The sequence below is a fragment of the Pleurodeles waltl genome, chromosome 3_1 (genome assembly GCF_031143425.1).
Source record: "Pleurodeles waltl isolate 20211129_DDA chromosome 3_1, aPleWal1.hap1.20221129, whole genome shotgun sequence".
Classification (NCBI taxonomy): Eukaryota; Metazoa; Chordata; class Amphibia; order Caudata; family Salamandridae; genus Pleurodeles; species Pleurodeles waltl.
Window position 1 is genome coordinate 1,677,565,055 of NC_090440.1, and position 22,851 is coordinate 1,677,587,905.

Here is a 22,851-nt window from a genome sequence, read left to right on the forward strand (position 1 = left end):
GCAGCACTAGCCACTACTTAATTATATGATGTTGTGTCCTCTGGTGGTGAGGGTCATTCAGTAATATGGGATCAGAGTCATATGTGTCCCATGGATCTGTGTCCAATTGATCATCAGTAAAATGATCCCCATGTGGTGAAATTGCGGATGTATGTGGTGATAATTGTGCCTTATATGTGGGTAATGATCCATAATAACAAGCCACATAGGATCTCCAGATCAGTAATAGTCAACAGATCAAAAAAACTGAAATAAACAAATCTTATCAAAAACAATTTATTAGAGAATGGTAACACACAATTAATAGACTAAAAAAACAAAAAACAGGTTCTCTTCTACAGTCGGCAGTTCTTTGCAATTCCTTGTGTCTAAAATACTTTTAAAAGGCCACAGTTTATAGTTAAATATAATGACAAATAAAATGGAAAAGTACACACAAAGGGCTCAAATGTATAACTGCTATTCTTTAAAGCTTTTTTTTCTACTTCAATTAAAGCCATTCTTACAGTCACAAGTATATAGTATTCCCTTCGAAAGGTTGTTGTTCTGAAAGTAGCTTCACTGATGAAGGATTTCATAAATAAGGGTCATTTCAATGCTCGAGTACTTGTTACCTGTGTACGTCATATTGAGTTCAATTAAGAGAATCATTCAATACATTAATCCCTAATGATAGTAAAAAAGATGGTCAATTTAACCGTGACATTTTGGTCATATAATTACATACGCTTTATTCTTTCTACCTAGAACATACTCAGCACATCACAAACAAACCCTCACTATTACAAAAACGTTCAACTGGGAAACATTTTGAAGGGTAGTCGTTTTTCAAGGATTCGGTTGTATCTGCTTGAAGTTCATTTTCTTAACACCATAATTTTTAAATATTGCAATGCATTATGGGCAGCACCATTGTGAGCGTTACCACAGGAGATTCCAGTTCCATGACAAATAATAACGGGTTTGGTTGACAATTCTGCTAGACACTGGTACTGGCCGTTCACGCTCAGTTCATCTGAAAAGACACAAACTACATGTCAAACCACTGAACACAATGCAAAATATGCTTTAAAAAGTCGTTTTAAACCTTAATGCGATTTTCCTTCCTTTTTAAATTTTATTGGACCACATCATATGGGGTTAATAAATCAGACGGCTTGTGTTACACTGAAAATCAGATTAGGCTGTATGTGAACTAGAGTTAGATGGCGGTGCGACCAACAAACCTCCCTACATTCACTAAAAGTGCTCAGCTCCCACTTAGTGGTCGTCAAATCAAAGGTCACAGTCCACCTCATTCACAGAAAGTCGGGACTCAGCGCTATTGTTAGCAACAGCACTCCTGACCACACCACAATAGCCCTCACTAATTTCCCTTAACCAACATCTTTACTGAAGATTCTGGTGACCTTTCCACCAAAATGATGAAAGACGCACTTCTTGAGCAAAACACAAGCACCACAATCGGGGCCAGATTTATACTTTTTTAGTGCTGCATTTGCATCATTTTTTGACGTAAAATCGGTGCAAAATTACAAACTTCAATTATATTTTGAAAGTTTGCACCACTTTAGCGTCAAAAAATGACACAAATGCCGCACAAAAAAAGTATAAATCTGGCCCTTGGTCTGGCCAATTATCGTCACATTCCTAAGTTTCATTTTACTCAAAATTGTAGAATGAGCTACATTTATTAATTTAAATGCAGCAGTAATCTGCATCTTTTAAGTTAATCGAGGTGACATTTCAGTGCTATTTTCAACACTTCTGAAGAGTGGCTTTGATGTCTGATCGTAAGGAGTTCCAGAACCCTAAAACGTGTTAAGCTAGTGGCACACATTGTTTTAGATCAAGCTAGGACATGGGTACTCGCAAACATTTTCCTAGGGGCCATTAGTTGGTACTGCGGTGTGAACGGGGGGCCACAGTGATGCCAGCAGGGTGGCAGTCAGGGAGGTGGAGAGGACGGGTAAAGGTGGGTGTAGGGAAAGCAAAGCATGTACATCTAGTGGTTCAACTGCAAAATGTTAAACCAGAAATCCCGAAATCAATCCTGGCTTTCCCACATGACCAAATTGTGTGATCCTGGTCAATTGTTTTATTTCACTTTCCCTCCACTTACTTTACTATCACATATTAGAGGACCTTGAAAAACATGACTTCAAGATACGCACTGTACAAAACCTTCTGTGCTTGATTTAATTACCTATAACGTTTTCCACGGCTTTTAGCAACCCAGGCTACCCAAAGGGTGCACATAATGATTGGCCTGGTTCTTACTTCACTATTGGCATTGCTGTCAGGGTGGGTGGAAGCATTAATGTATCCATGTTTGAAAACTCATTTTTTTAAAAATACTTCTCAATCCACTGATGTAATCTGATGAACTAAAATAAAGCGGTTCTGCATGTTAATGAAATAGACTTTTCGAATTTGAAGATAATTTATCTGTACTTTTACACGTTTTCTGCAAGATGTCTTAAAACATGAAGGTATTCCTAAAGATAAGTGCTGCACAACGCCCTTGTTAATTCCTTTTTAATCTTCAATTAAATGGTAAATACATTCCTTAAACGTTTATTTTACAATTTTTTAATGTTGGTGCTGAGTCCAGTAAACTGCACCCTGGTGCTGCTGCTGCTGAGGGGACCACATTTAAAGGTCAGGTGGGCCGCATTCGGCCCCCGGGTCATACTTTGAGTATCAGTGAACTAGAAGGATGATATTCTATTGTACAAGGTAGTAGCCCAAAAAATATATAGCCCCACTTTGACCCATATATAGCAATAAATGTGCAAGTAAAGTGACTGATCCCAACTGTTCCTATGAAGTGCCACGGGAATTGTACCCCTCAGAAAATTTGCAGAAATTGGTTGAAAATTCCGAATATTACAGAAAACTTTTAAAGGGATTTAGCCGGAACAAACCCGGATTAGGTTGACATGCATCACCTGAAGCAGGTTAAGACTCGGTCTCCCGCAGTCCAGGTGAGTCTGTGACCCAAATCCAGTAGTTTCATTAGGATAATGAGAACCTACACGACAAGAGGTTACTTGGCTCTAGCTATGTAATGTGTAGTCTTTGACTCTGGTGCCTTATGACATTTGCACCAAAACTGATCATCTAGTATGTCCTTTCTCACTTCACCCAGGGAGTAGAAAGACTAACTCAGTGAGGCAGAGTGGAGTAGAAACTCAAATCTTCATGAGGCACATAATAACAATTTGTGAATCAATGGCCACTCAATGCTATTAAGTACTTTGATTCACACACAACTAAATACTATAAATAGAATTACAAATATATAGAATGAAAAAAACCCTTAGTGAAGAGACTGATCAGCCCCACAGGATTCCATCCTTCAAGAGGGTCAGAATATCTGGCCTATAATGATACTGTTCTGTCCTTAATCATGTAGCAAAATGGGTTCAATAGCAATATAATGCCTAAGTAACTGGGAGACAAGAGGTCTCAATGTTTAAGATACTTCCCTCAAGGAGTGCTACCTTATCTGTCAATCTCCAAACCACCAGGCAAAGTTGCATTAAAGCTAGAGTTGAGAAGATGAGACCCAGGAGGGAAGCTGAACATTTTGGTAACTCCAAAGGGAAAGTGCATCATGTCTAAGAAGGGTATATCATATGTGCCTGCTGCAACAGGGAGCAGTCAGGATCACATTCTCCTTAATCTTCTGTGTTCTTGACAGTATATGTAGATGAAGACAATGACAGGGAATGCTTAAAACCCCTTCAGAGACTCAGAGTAGGGGCATCAACCCCCCACATCCCCCTCTAATCCTTGTCGTGATGAAACAAGAAGAAAAGATGAATTAAAATATCAGTCTGGGAGGAGGTAGACCCAAACTGATAGTGGCTAAATTATATGTAAACCCAGAGATGGGTGGCCTTTGCTTACCTCATACGAGGAGTTAATACCTGGCCCACCAGCTATCACAGCTTTTTCCCCCATGGAGGCGACCATCCTATGTGGACAGTGCTGGAAAGAAAGAAACTAGGTGGCTCCCAAGAATGAGATCTTATATATAATCATAAACACAAACCAGTCTGACCCAATAGTCCATGTGCTGTTAATTAACTGGAGCCAGGCTGAGATTCCGTAAACAATATGCTAGGATATGGATGAATGCAGAAATTTGTGTAGGTGGAGTAACAATATACTTGAAAGTGTTGGAGGCCCATGGCCTCATATCTAAAAACCAGCTTTTTAATGATACTAGGATAAAATCCTGACAAGATCTAAACTTAGAATCCCAATTGACTGACTGCACTGGATAGCATTATAGACTACCTACTCTTTGCTTATGAAAAATCCACTTTATAGACCAGATGGTACAGTTATCTTCATAAATAAGAGATTACCTCAAAACATGGGCAAACTACAAAGGTGTGACTTCAGGTCTTTATGGTCTACTACTTTAATAAATGTACTCCAATTTCACATGGCAGCTATTCACAATTACTGGCAGAGACAACTTGGGAAGGAGTATTCCCCAGAGGACTGGCCTTTATTACTCAAAACACATCACAAGTACATTGGAGAATCAGGTTAAATTCCTATACTTCAAAGTATTACACATACTTCGAAATATTATATGATTGTCACTGGATACCTGAGCGGTTCAACAGAACAAGACTGCTCCTGCATAGCACCTGCTGGAGATGGGACAGTGAAAGATGTGATACCCAACATACTGTCAAGCCATTCAACCATTTTGGTTCGGAATATGAAAGCAGAAAGCAAATGCATTAGGCCATACCATACATCCTCAGTTCACCTGGCTGTCTGTCATGGTATGTTAGAATTAGAAGGTCTGAACGTGCACTAGTAGCTGGCTACCACCCCATTAACAGTCGCAACCATGTGTATATTGCAGATTTGGAGATCAACATCAGTGCTGGGAAATGTGTTGGACAGTCTCTTGTGAGAAGGTCATATATATATGATAAATGATCAAATGAACGAGTTACTTACCTTCGGTAACGACTTTTCTGGTGGATACATTAGCTACCTGTGGATTCCTCACCTAATGAATACTCCCATGGCGCCAGCATTCGACAGAAATCTTCTTACTAGTCTCTGCACGTCGACGAGGACGTCACTCTAGCCCACGCGACGCCGTCTGACGTCATACAGGCAATAAGAGGTCCTCGCCGACGTGCCGACGTCAGTACCAATCATTTTTTACGTGCATAAGAACAACCAGGCAATGCAATAAAAGAGCAAGGCAACATCCCATTACATTGTAAAAATACACAACATTGCATGAATAACTGTAAATCTTTTATATATATATATAACTCTCTCTTTTTAAAAATATATATACACATCAAGTATATACACAAAGATATATACATATATACATATATATAAATATAATATATACAACATCTATTGCACCCTCAAAGACCAAGAGGAGCGTACTCAAGGATTACTTGGTAAGACCAGAAAGGCAACGGGGAGGCGGGTGGGACCGTGAGGAATCCACAGGTAGCTAATGTATCCACCAGAAAAGTCGTTACCGAAGGTAAGTAACTCGTTCTTCTGATGGATACAACTACCTGTGGATTCCTCACCTAATGAATAGAGTCCCAAAGCAGTACCACGCCCGGCGGTGGGTGCCTAAATGGTCAAACCAAGAAATCCTGCAGCACTGACCGTGCAAAATGGCCGTCCCTTCTAACCTCAGAATCCAAACAGTAATGTTTTGCAAAAGTGTGAAGGGACGACCAAGTTGCGGCCTTGCAGATGTCGACCACAGGAACACCTCTGGCCAAAGCCGAAGTGGCCGACTTAGCTCTGGTGGAATGAGCTCTAATGCCCTCAGGAGGATCCTTCTTTGCCAAAGAGTAACAGATTTTAATGCAAAGAACAACCCACCTGGATAGTGTTCTCTTGTGGACTGCCTTTCCTCTCCTCTTGCCCACGTATCCAATAAACAGCTGATCCTCCAGCCTGAAATCCTTTGTTCTATCAATAAAGAAGCTCAACGCCCTCTTTGGGTCCAGACGGTGCAGTCTTTCTTCCTCTTTGGAAGGATGAGGCGGAGGATAGAACGTGGACAAAGTAATTGCCTGAGCCAAATGGAAAGGTGAAACAACCTTCGGGAGGAAAGCAGCCTTGGTCCTCAACACCACCTTATCCCCATAAAAAGTTGTATAAGGGGGCTTTACTGATAAGGCCTGCAACTCACTCACTCTCCTTGCTGATGTTATAGCTATCAGGAAGACTGTTTTTAAAACCAAATACCTTAAGGGGCAAGAATGCATAGGTTCAAAAGGGGACCCCATAAGGAAAGTCAGGACCAAGGACAAATCCCATTGCGGCATAACGAATGGCTTTGGAGGATACTTATTTAGAAGACCTTTCAAGAATCTGATAACAATAGGGGATTTAAATAAAGATGGTTGGTCTGGAAGACATATGAAGGCTGACAAGGCCAATAACAATAACCCTTAATGGTAGCCACTGCACAACCTTTCTGCGCTAGAGACAGAGCAAAAGACAAAACGTCCGATAGATGAGCATGCAAAGGATCAATCTGCCTCTCTCCACACCACGCAACAAATTTAGACCATCTATTAGCGTAGATAGATTTAGTGGAGTGTCGCCTGGCCGCTAATATAACATCCACTACCTCAGGCGGGAGAGAGAAGGAACTCAGGTTGCCCCGTTCAATCTCCAGGCATGTAGGTGCAGACTCTGGAGGTTGGGGTGTAAAACCTGCCCCTGCGACTGCGAGAGGAGGTCTGCCCTGAAAGGGAGACGGAGCAGAGGGCACATTGAGAGTTGGAGAAGGTCGGAGTACCATACCCTCCTTGGCCAATCCGGAGCTATTAGGATGACTAGAGCCCGGTCCTGGCGAATCTTCCTCAATACTCGAGGAATCAAGGGTATGGGAGGAAACGCGTAAAGCAACTGGCCGCACCAGGTTATTTGAAACGCGTCCCCCAACGCTCCCTGCATCGGATACTGGAGGCTGCAGAATAACGGACAATGCGCGTTCTCTCGAGTGGCAAACAGATCTACCCGAGGAAACCCCCACCTCTGGAAGATTAAACGGACTTGATCTGGATGGAGACGCCACTCGTGGTCTGCCGAGAATTGGCGACTGAGACTGTCCGCACGCACGTTCAAGACTCCGGCCAGATGGTTTGCTATCAAGCAAATCTGATGGTCATCTGCCCAGGTCCATAGTCGAAGAGCTTCTCTGCAGAGAAGGTACGACCCCACTCCTCCCTGCTTGTTTATGTACCACATCGTGGTAGTATTGTCCGTCAGGACCTGTACCGACTGACCACGAAGGGAAGGGAGGAAGGCCTTGAGAGCCAGACGTACAGCCCGTAACTCTAACAGATTGATGTGAAACATCTGTTCCTCTGGAGACCAAAGGCCTTTGATCTCCAGATCCCCCAGATGAGCTCCCCACCCTAGAGTGGAAGCATCCGTTATGACTGTGGCCACTGGTGGCGACTGCTGGAACGGCTTTCCTTGTGAAAGATTGTTGCTTGCAATCCACCACTTCAAATCCACAGCAGCATCTCTGGAGATCTTGACAGTACTCTCTAGATCCCCTTTGTGTTGAGACCACTGCCTTCGGAGGCACCACTGAAGAGGCCTTATGTGCCAGCGAGCATGCGTGACCAACAGAATGCAGGAGGCAAACAGACCGAGCAGACGAAGGACCTTGAGGACTGGAACTACCGCTCCATTTCGAAACATTGGAACCAGATCCTGAATATCTTGAATCCGCTGAGGCGGAGGAAAGGCCCGACCCAATGTTGTATCCAGTACTGCCCCTATGAACAGGAGGCGCTGAGAGGGCTCTAGGTGAGATTTGGGCTCGTTCACCGAAAAACCCAGGTCGAACAACAACTGGGTTGTTGACTGCAGATGATGCGACACAAGCTCCGGGGACTTGGCTTTGATCAACCAGTCGTCCAAGTAAGGGAATACTGCTATCCCCTTCCTTCTGAGTTCTGCCGCAACCACCGACATCACCTTCGTGAAGACTCGAGGTGCTGAAGTAAGACCAAACGGAAGGACCGCAAACTGATAGTGCTGCGATCCCACCACAAACCGGAGATACTTCCTGTGTGACTTGAGTATCGGGATATGAAAGTAAGCATCCTGCAAGTCGACAGACACCATCCAGTCTTCCTTGTTCAACGCCAAAAGCACCTGTGCTAGGGTCAGCATCTTGAACTTTTCCTGCTTGAGGAACCAATTCAAGACCCTCAGGTCCAGGATTGGTCTCAAACGACCATCCTTCTTGGGAATCAGGAAATACCTTGAGTAACATCCTCGACCCCTTTCCTGCTCTGGGACCAACTCCACCGCGCCCTTTAAAAGGAGGGCTTGTACCTCCTGTTCTAGCAACAGGAGGTGTTCTTCTGAACAATAAGAAGGGCGGGGCGGGATGAGGGGCGGGAACTCCCGAAAGGGAAGGGTGTAGCCTTTTCCCACAATACTGAGAACCCAAGTGTCCGTTGTAACAGTCTTCCATTTGGTGAGAAAATGCTGTAATCTTCCCCCTACAGGAGAGGAGTGAGTGGGGAATGGTGGAAGCCTAAGGCTGCTTCCCCTGATGCACCCCGCCAGAGGATGAGGAAGAGGCAGAGTGCTGCTAAGAGGCTCCTCTGGTGCGGACCCTACCTCTCCCTCTAAAAGATCTATAGGGATGGGAAGAGGCAGGTTGCTGATATCTTCCCCGAAAGGAAGAGGAGGAAGAGCCACGCCCAAATCCACGAAACCTCCTGGAAAATCTGGAAGAGGCCGTGGAAGAAGGAGCTTGGAGCCCTAACGACTTAGCCGTGGCCCTGCTTTCCTTAAAACGTTCCAAGGCCGAATCAGCCTTGGCTCCAAACAGTTTGTCCCCATCAAACGGGAGATCCAACAATGTGGACTGTACATCCGCAGAAAAGCCCGAGTTACGGAGCCAGGCCTGCCTCCTTGCCACCACAGTTGTGCCCATTGCTCTGGCCACCGAGTCGGTCGTATCCAGTCCAGTCTGGATAATCTGGGTCGCAGCAGCCTGGGCATTTGAAACAACGTCCAAAAGACCCTGGGGAAGCTCTGTAAATGATGAGGAAATGTCATCCATCAGAGCATGAATATACCTCCCCAGGATACAGGTTGCGTTGGTGACCTTCAACGCCAGACTGCAGGACGAAAAAATCTTCTTGGACTGCGCCTCTAGTTTCTTTGAATCTCTGTCCCCAGGCACCGTCGGGAAAGAACCAGGCGCTGACTTGGATGAACAGGAGGCCTGCACCACCAAGCTCTCCGGCGTAGGGTGCCTAGACAGAAAACCAGGGTCAGTCGGAGCCGCCCGATACCTCCTGGCCACGGCTCTGTGAACTGCTGGGGAAGATGCCGGCCTCTTCCACACCTCTAACACCGGATCCAGCAGAGCGTCATTAAATGGCAAAAGAGGCTCCGCCGCAGCTGAGGCCGGATGAAGCACCTCTGTTAGAAGGTTTTGTTTAGCCTCCACCACCGGCAAAGGCAGGTCCAAAAAACTAGCTGCCTTCCGTACCACTGCGTGAAAGGAAGCAGCCTCCTCAGTATATTCTCCCGGGGACGAAAGATCCCACTCAGGGGAAGTGTCCAGCCCACTGGCCGACTCCAGACCACGCAGCCCATCACCCGAGTCCTCTAGCTCTCCTTCCTCCAGGGCTCGTTGGTACTCCTGCTCCTCTAATACACGGAGAGCACGTCTCCTCGAATGAAGCCGTTGTTCAATACGCGGAGTCGACAATGCCTCTGCCGAAGTCGAAGATCGGCGCCGATCTTCAGAAGCCACCGACGCCGCGTCCGGCGCCACAGGTAACTTCGGCGCCGACAAAAGAGCAGTCGAAGCAGATGGACCCACCGGAGTCACAGGCCGAAATCCCAACGTCGACGGGATGGAAATCCCCGGGGCCAATCCCTCTGAAGCCACCGGAGCGGCCACCGGAGCGGCCACCAGCGCCGAGCCCACGTTCCCAAAAGGGAGAAAGGGCATAAAGGGTGCCGGCCGAAGAGGCGCAGGATCACCCAATGAAAAGGCCAAAGGCCCAGCCGGAGCACCCCCTGGAGCCATCTGTTGGAAGATGGCATACATCGCATTCAAGAATGCGGAACTATCGGCTCCAGGGGTGGGAAAAGCCGGATACTGGGGTGCCTGTCTCGGAGGCGACCCCGACGCCGGCCTCGACGTCTGCAACGCCAGAGAAAACACCTGAGGCTCCAATACCTCAATCACCGACGCCTGTCCAGGTGAAGTCGGAGACGCCGGAGAGGGCAACGGCGTCGAAGGATGCGGCGTAACCGTGGGACTGATCTCCCATGTCCTTCGGCGCCGATCCGAAGACCTGGAAAGAGTCTCCTTTGAATGACGCCGAGATTCTCTACGGCGCCGGGAGTCTCGATGACGCCGATGTCTTGGCGAAGAAGACTTCTTGTGATGCTTCTCCTTCGATTTCGCCATAAACAGCTTCGCCTCACGTTCCTTGAGGGCCTTTGGATTCATGTGCTGGCATGAATCACAAGTCGAGACGTCGTGGTCGGAGCTCAAACACCAAAGGCAATCGGAATGAGGATCCGTCACTGACATCTTGCCTCCACACTCACGACAAGGCTTGAATCCAGACTTTCTCTGCGACATTATTACCACAGCGAAAGACTACGCAGCAAAAATACACTGTAACCACAAAAGTAACAGTTGCTCCCTCGAAGATAACCGTTTCGAATGCACGGAAAAAAGGGAACTGACGTCGGCACGTCGTCGAGGACCTCTTATTGCCTGTATGACGTCAGACGGCGTCGCGTGGGCTAGAGTGACGTCCTCGTCGACGTGCAGAGACTAGTAAGAAGATTTCCGTTGAATGCTGGCGCCACGGGAGTATTCATTAGGTGAGGAATCCACAGGTAGTTGTATCCATCAGAAAGATACATTTGACCTGACGAGACCTCCCTGTTTCGGAGCACCATAAATGAATCTTTTAAAGACTGAAACTTGATAATAGGAGACAATGACTGACCTGAAAAGGGGTGTGATTTCTCATTAATAACAAAACCTTAGTATATAGGAAATAGCAGACAGGTACTGATTGCACGATAATAAACGTACCAAACAATGTACACTGGGTTGCAAAACGATACTGTTATGTGACTTGCACCAATGAGAATATAAATCTTGAGAGGGGGATGTGTTAATCAGTGGAGAGTTGAAATAAGACTATTATGATGATGAATTTGCTTTTTTTCATAGTTTTTTTTCTTTTTATGTTCATTTTTATTACACAATGCCTTAATGTGCAATATAGAGAAGGCTATTTATTACGTGTAACAATCTGGTGATATACATGTTAAGTTATATGAAAATAATACAGATTTTTTTGCAAACAATATATCACTCTAGCCTACAAAAAAACTTGGTCATGACTAGCATCTCCCTTCCCGCACCGCAGACAGATTTTGTGATAGAGGAGGGAAAGCACTTTGCAGCAAATAGATGTTAAGGAAAGGCTATCCTTGGAATGTAGGATGCTGAGTAGCCACACGATCTTGTACCTCACGGGATAAAATGGTAAGGTTTGCCATTTCATTCTAATTTGAAGAACAGGATGACTGTTCCCTAGACCACAGGACCTGAGCCTCCTAAATCACATCCCTTTCCCTTGGGTCTGGAATCTGTTTTTCAAAATTAGAGGTGGTAAAGGGGTCAGAGATAATACCGCAGGCATCTCCAACAAGTAGCTCCTGAGCTACTGGTAGCTCTCCAGCTAGCTGCCAGTAGGTCTCATGTGTGCAGCAAAAGCAACTAAATTGGAAGTTTTCAATTGGTTGAACGGATACATCTATACCAATATTAGTGGGTATTGGAGACAAAAATGTGGTTATGTTCAGAACTCATAAGCTGAGTTTGTTTTCTTTAAAAGAAAAGGATGAATTACTAAAATATATTTAAAGCTGATTGCTGAGGTATAAATCATTCAACCTTGGGAAGATTTAGAGTATTACCTTGGTGCCAGCAACACTGCAGCTATGGCTATCTGATAGAGACTTCTAGTTGCAGATTCCTTACCTTAGAATTTTCCCCCAGGCGTCAGACTGGATCCGGAGATTTTCTTCGACCAATACCCTTGCGTGTCAGCCGGTGGCGTCGGTCAACTCTGCGGGCGTCGTGGACGCCGTGATGACTTCGGGAGTAATATATAGACGCCGCCCTCGGGCAGTGACGTCAGTTTCTTTTAACAACTTTCCACGCCAAAGTGCAGAGCCAAGAGCATAGAGATTGCTGCGCTAGAGCTACGGACCTGAAAGGGGGAATCCCTGTCCCTAGAAATCAGTTCGCAAGCGGGGAGGATGGGTGGGCGGTAAGGAATCTGCATCTAGAATATGTCTCTACCAGATATTTCGTTACCGAAGGTAAGTAACTTGTACATCTTACAGAGACTTCTAGTTGCAGATTCCTTACCTTAGAATAGATACCCAAGCAATGCCATCCTCGGTGGTGGGCTGCGAACCAAGATCATACTAGGAAGTCCTGCAGGACCGAACGACCAAAATAGCCGTCCCGAAGGACCTGACTGTCCAGGCAGTAGTGCTTAGCAAACGTGTGCAGGGACGCCCACGGAGCTGCCTGGCAGATATCCAGGACAGGAACTCTGCATGCTAACGCAGTGGAAGCAGCAGTTGCTCTGGTGGAATGATCACACAAGCCTTCAGGAGGTTGCTTTTTGGCTAAAGCATAGCACATTTTGATGCAAAGAAGCACCCATCGAGAGATGGTACGCTTTTGCACCGCCTTCCCTTTTTTCGCACCCACATACCAAACGAAGAGTTGATCGTCCACCCGGAAATCTTTAGTACGAATGAAGTAGAACGCCAACGCTCTTTTTGGGTCCAGATGGTGGAGTCTCTCCTCCTCATGGGAAGGATGTGGGGGTGCATAGAAAGTAGGCAGAGTGATGGACTGGCCTACATGAAAGGGTGTAACCACCTTAGGAAGGAAGGAAGCCCTAGTGCGCAACACGACTTTGTCAGGGTGCACAGACAAGTATGGATGTTTTGAGGAAAGGGCCTGAAGATCACTCATCCTGCTTGCAGAGGTTATAGCAACCAGAAAGACAGTTTTGAAGGTGAGGAGCCGCAAGGGACAATTATGCATTGGCTCAAAGGGGGTACACATCAAGTAAGTAAGTACAAAATGAAGGTCCCAATGAGGCATGATAAATGGAGTGGGAGGAAATAAATGGGGAGCCCTTTCAGGAATCCACTCACAATAGGAGATTTAAAGAGTGAGGGCTGATCAGGTAGCCTAAGAAAGGCTGAAATGACAGATTAATACCCTTTAATGGTGCCCAAAGCAGAGCCCTGCAGGGCCAAAGAAATAATGAAAAGAAGAACCTCGGACAGAGTGGAGGAAAGGGGATCTACAGATTTGTTGGTACACCATGCCACAAATTTATTCCAACGACAGGCGTATACAGTTTTGATTGATGGACGCCTGGCTGCCAAGATAACATTGCAGACTTCGGGTGGAAGGGCAAAAGCCATCAACTGTCGCCGCTCAATCTCCACGCATGAAGGCGGAGGTTGGACAGGTTCGGGTGAAGAACCGTCCCCTGTTGCTGCAACAGAAGATCCGCCCAAAGAAGCAGTTTGAGTGGAGGATCGATGGACATGCTCAATAGCTCTGGATACCATACTCTCAGTGCCCAGTCCGGAGCCACCAAGATGACTTGGGCCCGGTCGTTCCTGATTTTCTTGAGAACTCTGGGCAGAAGAGGGATAGGCGGGAAGGCGTAAAGGAGGCTGGAGTTCCACTCAAGACGAAAAGCGTCTCCGAGCGAGTGCCGCCTTGGAAACTCCAACGCACAAAAAAGCTGACATTGCGCGTTCTCTGCGGAGGCGAACAGATCTAACCAAGGCTCTCCCCACTGCTAAAGAGACCTTGCGCCAACTCCGGATGGAGACACCAGTCGTGATCGGCTGTGCATCGACGGCTGAGTTCGTCCGCTCTGGCATTGACGGAGCCTGCCAGATGTTGAACCATCAGGGTAACGCCCAGATGTTCCAGTCATGTCCAGAGGCGTAGGGCCTCCTGACAAAGAGTCCAGGACCCTACTCCGCCCTGTGTGTTGGAGTACCACATGGCGGTAGTATTGTCCGTGAACACATGCACTACTTTCCTTTTGAGAGAGGGAAAGAATGCTTTCAACGCAAGCTTGATCACCCGGAGCTCCAGCAAATTTATATGGCGCCCTGACTCCGCCGGAGACCAGAGGCCTCTGATCTCTGCCTCTACCATGTGGCCACCCCAACCCAGAAGTGACGCATCTGTCACTGTAGAGCGATCTGGTTGGGGAGGGGAGAGGAATCTGCTTTGGACCCAATTTGGATTCGAAAGCCACCAATGCAGGTCTTTCGCAGTTTCCTCTGAGATCTAGACCAGGTCGGAGAGATTCCCCGGATGCTGGGCCCACTGGAACTTCAGGTCCCACTGCAGAGCCCGCATGTGCCATCTGGCAAGTGTTACTAGCAGGATGCAGAAGGCCATGAGGCCCAGCAACCTCAGAGTCAGCCTCACCGAAAGCCACAACCGAGGCCGAAAGATCGGAATCATAGCCTGAATGTCTTGGACTCGTTTTTCGGGAGAAAAAGCCCGGAACTGCACTGTGTCCAGAACTGCTCTGATAAAAGGGAGAGACTGAAAGGGTGTCAGGTGTGACTTCGGCACGTTGATCGTGAACCCCAGCGTGTGCAGGAGGTTTGCCGTAGTCTGAAGGTGGGAGACGACTTTTGGGGGAGAGTCCATCTTCAACAGCCAGTCATCGAGGTAGGGGGAAGACTGAAACCCCTAACCTGCGCAGATGAGCTGCAACCACCGCCATCACTTTCATGAACACCCGAGGGGCGCTGGTAAGGCCGAAGGGGAGCACGGTAAACTGAAAGTGCTCGTGACCTCCCACGAATCGTAGGTAACGTCTGTGGGAAGGCAGGATGGGGATGTGGAAATAAGCGTCCTGCAAGTCCAACGCTACCATCCAGTCTCCTGGGTCCAAGGCAGACAGAACCTGAGCCAGGGTGAGCATTTTGAATTTCTCCTTCTTGAGGAAGTAGTTTAGGTCCCAAAGGTCTAGGATAGGACGTAAGCCCTTGTCCTTCTTTGGTATCAGAAATTAGCGTGAATAACAACCATGACCTACTTCTGGCACAGGGACCTTTTCTATAGCTTTCTTGGCCAAGAGAGCTGCGACTTCCTGGCGGAGAAGCGCCAAATGATCCTCTGGAAGGTGAGTGAGGGATGGTGGCATGGGTGGTGGAGCAGATTCGAAAGGGAGGGAGAAGCCCTTTCGAACGATCTGCAAAACCCACCTGTCTGTGGTGCTATGTTCCCAGTGGGGCAGGTGATGGTGAATCCTACCACCCACTGGACAGGAGTGAGGCGACGGACTAGGAGGGTTTGGAGGCTGCAGCTGGGGCCGAGGTGAACTGGACAGACCTCTGGTTCCCTGTCCCACGGCCACGTGGGATTCCACGTCCTTGGTCACGCATAGGCTGTGTGGAGGATGCAACAGGGAGCCCCTTCCGTGGCCACAAAAGAGGCAAAAAGCGTACTGTGGTGGGCGAGGGGGCGAGGGGCCGAGGAAAGACCGAGGGACCGAGCCTTAGCCTGGGAATCCCTGAATCTCCAAGGCCAAGTCCGTTTTGTCTCCGAAGAGACGGGTGCCATCAAAGGGCATGTCCATGAGTGGCTGTTGGACATCCCCTGAAAAACCAGAAGTACGTAACCAAGCGTTGCGCCGTAAGGCCACCATCGTAGCAACCGATCTGCCCAGAGAGTCGGTCGTGTCCAGCCCACAACGGATTGTGAGCGTTGCCGCATCTATCTCCCAGCTTGGGAGACAATAGCACGGGCCTCCTCCGGTATCTGCGGCAGGACTTGCGCAACCATATCCCATTGGGTATAGCAGCCCAAAAGGCATGCAGTGTTCACAGACCGCAGCGTGAGACTGGAGGAAGAAAACAACTTCTTGCCAAACTGTTCCAGCCTTTTGGATTCCCTATTCAGGGGTGCAGAAGAGAATGCGCCTGAAGAAGAGGAAGCCTGGAATAACAAAACTCTCAGGCTTGGGGTATTGGGACAGGAATTTGGGGTCGTTCAGAGCGGGCCGATGGCGGTGTGCGATAGTCCTATTCACAAAAACCCCTGTGATGGGTTTGGACCATGTACCCAAAAGGACATCGGTGAGGGCTTCATTAAAAGGCAAAAGGGGTTCTGAAGTAAAAGCCCCAGCCTGAAGCACCTCCGTCAGGAGATTAGACCTGACCTCAACAGTGGGAAGCTCGAGACCAAGGCCCTTAGCTGCCCTAGGGACCACCATACCATAAGGTGCTCCCCTCTGCCACTGCCATGGTAGGAGGAGACAGCATGCCAGAGTCAGGAGAAGTATCCAGACCACTGGGTATTGCTCGAAGAAAAATCTCCAGATCCAGTCTGACGCCTGGGGGGAAATTCTAAGGTGAGGAATCTGCAAATAGAATATGTCTCTACCAGATATTTAGTTACTGAAGGTAAGTAACTTGTATGTTATTACTGTTGACAACTACGCCTGAGGTGTCACTGCTGGTGATCTTGCATATGGTAGTCACTAATTTAATTTGTGTGATCAGCTGTCTGATAGTGATCTGTGGTCACTATTACAGCAGTAATAATATTAACGGTAGCTTGGGATGAGTTTCACTGAACATAAGTAGCTCTTATTATAGAAAAGGTTGGAGACCCCTTTACCTAATCACCACCCCAGAAAGACCTTGATATGTGGAAAGACTTTGTAATCTCCTAACCAGGGTGCTCAATGGTCAAAAACATGGCCCACTAGCATCTCGATTTGTGCTTTGGTCCAGGAACAATGGCTGTTGCTGTAATACAGCTTAGATCAGAACCCATACTCATTCCCTTGTGGAGGCACCCTGCTTCTAGAAAGGCACAGTGAGCAGGTCCTGCAGTTTGAGGATGCTGCCTGATGAAGAAAAACATTCCCCCATGTTCATGTAGATGAACAGTTCCAGGAACCCAATGTTTGGGAAGGGATGCAGTATTGTTGTCCTTGATGAGAAAGCCATGCCCCTCTAAAGTAGACTATAAAAGCACGGCCTCTATATCAGTCTTTCAAAAAGCAGGAAAAGATGATCCAGTCATCCAAATATAGAAAAACATACACTCCACGTCTGTACAACATTCTACCAAATGGAAAGTACTTTTGGAAAAACCCAAAGTGCTACCTTAGGTTAAATGAAAGCACTGCCAAGATGTAATAAAGAATGATCAATGTAAAGGGATAACAACGGCTAACCAAATTCTGCTGCGCAGTCTTAATGGTGTATCAGAGGCACATTCCTCTGAGGAATATTATGTAGATGGTAGTTCAAACAAAAAACGTTCCTACCGGCCTCGGGTCCAGAAATGGACATTAGTCCTCTTTTGGATGGCGTATACTCCCCTGACCTTTTTCCTTGCCGGGAATGGTTTGATTACAGTCTTCTGCAAGGAAGAAAAACCCCGAATCAGGAGTACCTGCTAGAATACATTCATTAAACCCACTATTTTCGGGAAGAGCTCCCTCAGATGACTTATTGGAACTCAACACAATATCATTCCTAAATAATCCTTAGAACACAGTGACGCCTTGGGGAAGGGGGTGTTATGCTTTGTCAGCGTTAAAATACCCCCGACACCGGGTCCGTGCCTGAAAGAGCCCTTGCTTGTTGAGAAATAAAGGAGGTTTAATGATGTAATCTCACCAGCGTTGACACACCTGACATTGCTTCTGAAGCAAAAAGTCTATATGAATAATATGGAAGAAAAGAGGGAAATTCTTACAAGCCCGACTGAACTGTGATACGCGCGAGCTTCCAGAACACACACACAAGTGATTATGTTGACGACCGATTGCATTATCGCCGGTTTGGCCGGACAAGATATCACCTGGTCTCTCATACAGAGGCAGGTGGAAGAAGCCACTGCTGATGCAGAGATCGCAGGTAGCAGCCAGAGCCAATCAATCCTACTCTGTTTGCTAGTCATGGTTTGGGCAACAGAGCCAGGTGGAAGAAGCCACTGCTGATGCAGAGATCGCAGGTAGCAGCCAGAGCCAATCATTCCTACTCTGTTTGCTAGCCATGGTTTTGGCAAATCTGTGCAGGGACAGCTAGCTAGTTCTAAAGCTGAGTCCATACAATAATCGTTGCTGCAGACAGTTGTTGAACAACGTGTAGATAATGCGGACAGCGGGGTAATGCCTCACGTGCTTACCTGGTAATTGCATTGCTCCGAGTCCCCTTCCCTCGCTTCTATTCATTACATCCATCCCTCCCTCCCTGGCGTGTCAGGTCATCCAAAACATTTGGTTTTTGGGTTGTGTCAGGTTATGTGGTATACACAGGAGGATTGGGGTCTTCTTTCGAAAGGGTGACAGTCACGTGGGAGGTGTCTGGTGACGCGTGATTGCCTTATGGTTGTAATGAAAGGAAGCGAGGAAAAGGACGTGGAGGTAATGCTAAATGATAGCCTCCTCCTGCAGAATGTAAGGAGGTACACCTCTGAGTCTCCCATATCTCACAGATATTCATTGATCTTGGCCAAAATGGGGCCCCTGGAGGTTTGAGAGGGCCCCTGGAGTGGTGCCCTCCCCCCTGCACCGCAGGAGCTGCAAAGGCTTGTGTTATGCTCCTGCAGCTAAACGTTACTATTGTAAACCTGTAGCAATGATGAAAAGATGTGACTTAGTAAATGACATATGCATTTTTATTTAAAAACCAACAAAGTAAAAAAATATTACAGCCTACTGCAAGACGTGTCAACAGGCTTCAGTTGGAGTTGTTAAAGTATTGTACCACTTTCTACTTCAAGATGTCCATGTACGAATATACATAGAAAACAAGGAAATACTTCCACTGTCCGCAAATAGCTGTTGGAGTAAAGCAACTGTTTGCTCTTTAGTGGCAACTGATGATATCAATGGTAAAGTGAATTATAATCTGACATCATTCGTTTCCACAAAGGCTGCTGCAATACAAGCCTTAGCAACACATGCTTACAGCCCTAACAGTCGTGGGAATGCGGAAATACAATTCTTGCTTGTAATGGATACATTTATGAATAAGGTTTTCTCTGTCAGTAAACAGATGTGGAAAACTGAAGTTTATCTTTTTCTTCTGTATGGGAGCGCACAGAGGAGAGGATTCCCTTTACCCCCCTTGGGGAGAGCAGGACTGCTACGAGCACTTTAACAGGGTGCGATGCTAAGCCAACTGTCAGTGGCTATGTCCACCTCCAACCTTATGGAAGATGTGAAAACAGGCGAGCCACTAGGCATTCTTTAGAACAAGGGAAGGAAAAGATGAACCGGAGGAATTTGCTGAAGGGGGATGCGGCTGCAGGATTGAAGGCATCCGATATTTTCTGGAATAGTTGGGGACAGAGTATCGGACGCAGAAGGTGAGTGAGTAACGTGATGTCAAGCCTTCACTGAACACGAAGAGGCACAAAGTTATTTATTGACCTCATATAATAATTTCATCCATAAGTGCTGCATAGGTATACTCCCAGGGGGTGCACATAGATAAAACAGAGACCTTATGCTGCATTCTTGTAGAAGCACACATTTTGCCAGTACAAAAAAGTAGAAAAACATTCAAACACATTTAGAAATTGTAACAACACAGATGGAAAACCCACATATAAAAAAGAATTTCAGTTACATTTTAAAAATATGCCAGTGAGGGAGGGAGATAGATATTGACAAATAGACCATTAGTAACCTTAGTAACACCAAAATGTTAAATATCTGTGAATAGGAATGTGTTCAGCAGGTATGTAGGGTGTCAGGTATTCATTCACGGGGTGTAGGAGAGAAAAGTAGAGAAAAGCAGAACACAGGTGTTTGTCCTCGGAATTCCAGAAGAAGCTGACGGAAGGATCACAGGAATTCAATGCAAAGTGGAAGGTGAGCAAAAGACACATTACATTTACAGGGGGAAGTCAGATTTTCAGGCGGGGGTGACGCAGAACTCCACCTACAAATTAGAAAGCTCTGGATGTAGGAGGGAAGTCAGTAGAAGATATTTATTGAAGAGGAGCAGAGAGGAATCTGAGGACAGGGATGGCAAATATTTATTTGAGAGCGAAAATCCAGCAAGAAAGTGAGCGATTGGCAGAACTACATTTGTGTCTAAAAGTGAGGGAACTACACGAGGAAAGTGGAAAGAAGGTCATAATGGAGGTGAGATGGTTCACAGAAAACAAGTATTTACTTAAAGCTCATGCCCCTCGAAGAAGGACCAGCGGTCAGAGGGTAGAACATAGTTCACTGTCCTCAGAGCTGGACCCAGATTAATACAACATGTGATGTATCAACAGCAGTGGTCCAAATGTCCACCGATTAAGAGTGTGTGGGGAAATACACTTCTCATGCAGTCTTAAACCCATCCCTGTTGCAGTAAGATCTCTACCTGGGGTCCTGTCATCCTGTGAACTGGGTTCTGAATGTCTTCCTCTCCTAAGGAGCATATAAAAAAATGTGGCAATATATTCAACAGGTACGGCTGCAGTACAGCAAAATGCCATAAAGGTATTCTACTTGGATGGGGTGAAGCCCTCCTAGACTCATCCTCGTCTGGAGAATGAACCCGACCCAGACCTATCCAAATAAAGGTCTGATGTGACTGCTTTACAGGCACCAACTGACGTGATTTATAGGATACAAGCAGGAAATCACCATCACCAAAAGACTATTCCTCCACCAGGCTTACAAGGTTGCCTTCACGCTAGTCTCCGTGGCTTTCCTACCTCACAGTCTCATCCGTTAGTTAGGGGACTGTCTGCGGGAGAAGCAGTGCAGACTTGTAAGTCACTTAGTCCCTTTGGCTATCTAAGAGAATTAAAAAACACATGCGTTACAGATGACTCCCAACTCAAGACACCTAGAATCTACAGGCCAGGAAATTGGATAGCACCAACACAAAGGAAGAAGGAAGGGGAGTCCTGTGGTCCAATACCCACCCACAGGAACGGTGCCCTGGTGATGACATGAACCCACTTTTTGATCTCTGTCTTTCCCTCCTTACTGGGTCATCATCCAGTTCTAGGATGAAAGGAGACAAAGTGTTCTGTAACATTTTGCAGTAAGGAACTTTACTGTCTGAGTCTGCAACTCTGCAAAAGTCATCAGGCAGGAAGGCAGTTGATGGAGTGTAAGGGACAGGACAGTGTACAGTGGTGCATGTTTCAGTGCTTGTCAAAGGTGGCGGCATAGCAGGGAAAAAAAACATGCAGGGATGAGGCAAGAGAACTCAAGAGTGTTTTGGTGGGATGAGGGCTGAGAAAGGAAGACAGCTTTCGAGGCACTACTCCACCCTACAGCCATCTGCTGAAGAAGAAACAATTTATAAAATACCCCATTTTAAAAAAATGGCAACGTTGCACTTTGCAAAGTTTAATTTTTTTAAAAAAAAACAATTTGTGAAGTTGCAAGTTGGAAGCGTACCTTTGCACACCTCTCGTTCAGTCACTTCATCAACCCTTGCATGTACTCGCTGAGCCTCTACTCAATTTATACCAAAGCAGGCTGGGCTACGGATGTGATCAATGTCCCAAAAGTACTTTTACCACATAATCCAACTTCAAAGCTTATTCTGGCAATACTGTTAAAGGTCAATGGCTGCTAATATTCAACAGAATTGTCAGAACGGGCCATTAAATGAATTGCTTTTTTTTTACCAGAGCCTGGCTCAGTGACTGCTCGGTTTGTTTAGCAAAGTGCTCCCCTCCAAACACCTTGCAGGTTAGCCACATTGGCAACCATACCATATTCAAGGAGACCATTCAAACCATCCCACCTCAACAAGAGCTTTCCAATCAGTTATTCCACCACCATTAGATCATGTGAAGCACTAAAAACTACTAATGACTGGAGTTGCTGCACTCCAAGCACTCGGGAGGAAGGCAAGAAGCCTACTGGAGCAGTAGAGCAGGAAAGCGTTTTATGATGCCAGGTAGCTAATGAATGCCAGGCAGGTGCAGTAGATGGTGGGATGGCAGCTGATACGAAGATATTTAGGGAAGCACTGTTAGACACTTTCTGTGGTATGAGTTTGCGATGAGGAGTGTTTTAAATTGCGCAAGTGCTAATGCTTTGCTAGCAGCAGCACCATGCTGGAGTACATACCACGAATCTCTCTTCATTCCCATTTCCCAGAAGAGCACAAAAAATCCCAATACACAGGCCCAGAATTAGGTTTCTCTCCATCAAAGCCAAGAACCCATCCTAAAAAACCTCCTCCAGACCAAGTACTGGCCTTGCTAGAAAGGTGGAGGTCAGTGACAGACTGGTCTAAATGGAACTAGGGCATGCGCCTTTGGTTGATGAACTTAATTGAAAAACTGGAAACATGAAAGGCGTGCATTACATTGAAAGTAACCCAACACTGCACGAGAGATATCATGAACTGTATTAGCTGGAGTTCAAAGAGAAACTCTTTTACAATGGAATTTTGCTCTACAGCTCCCAGTACATAGGCAACAGGCACACTAGTTCGCAAAGCAAACTTGCTACTTTCCAAGAAAAGATTAAATCATACCTATATCTAAATATATGACATCAAATTTCTGCTCTTCTGCTACTTCTTCCAGCATTTTGGCATATTCACAGTTAGGAATATTCAATGAACTTCTCTTCAGCAAGGACATTTTCTCTCCCGTTGAATTCTTCAAGGATTCCCATGTGCACCCCACATTATTTTCCACTCTATGTACCTGAAACATCAATACATAATTGATTT

The 22,851-nt window shown here is 46.4% G+C and overlaps 1 protein-coding gene across 1 annotated transcript in view; it reads right to left on the reverse strand.

Annotated features, from left to right (window-relative positions):
• Window positions 1–260: 260 nt before the first annotated feature.
• The window catches only part of PRKRA (protein activator of interferon induced protein kinase EIF2AK2), a 164,612-nt gene continuing 142,021 nt past the window's right edge, over window positions 261–22,851 (reverse strand). Inside the window, exons 7-8 of the mRNA XM_069225428.1 lie at window positions 22,651–22,825; window positions 261–1,015 (exon numbers count right to left, since the gene is read on the reverse strand). Coding sequence (XP_069081529.1) covers window positions 858–1,015; window positions 22,651–22,825 — 333 coding nt within the window. The 3' untranslated portion in view covers window positions 261–857. The remainder of the gene's footprint in view (window positions 1,016–22,650; window positions 22,826–22,851) is intronic.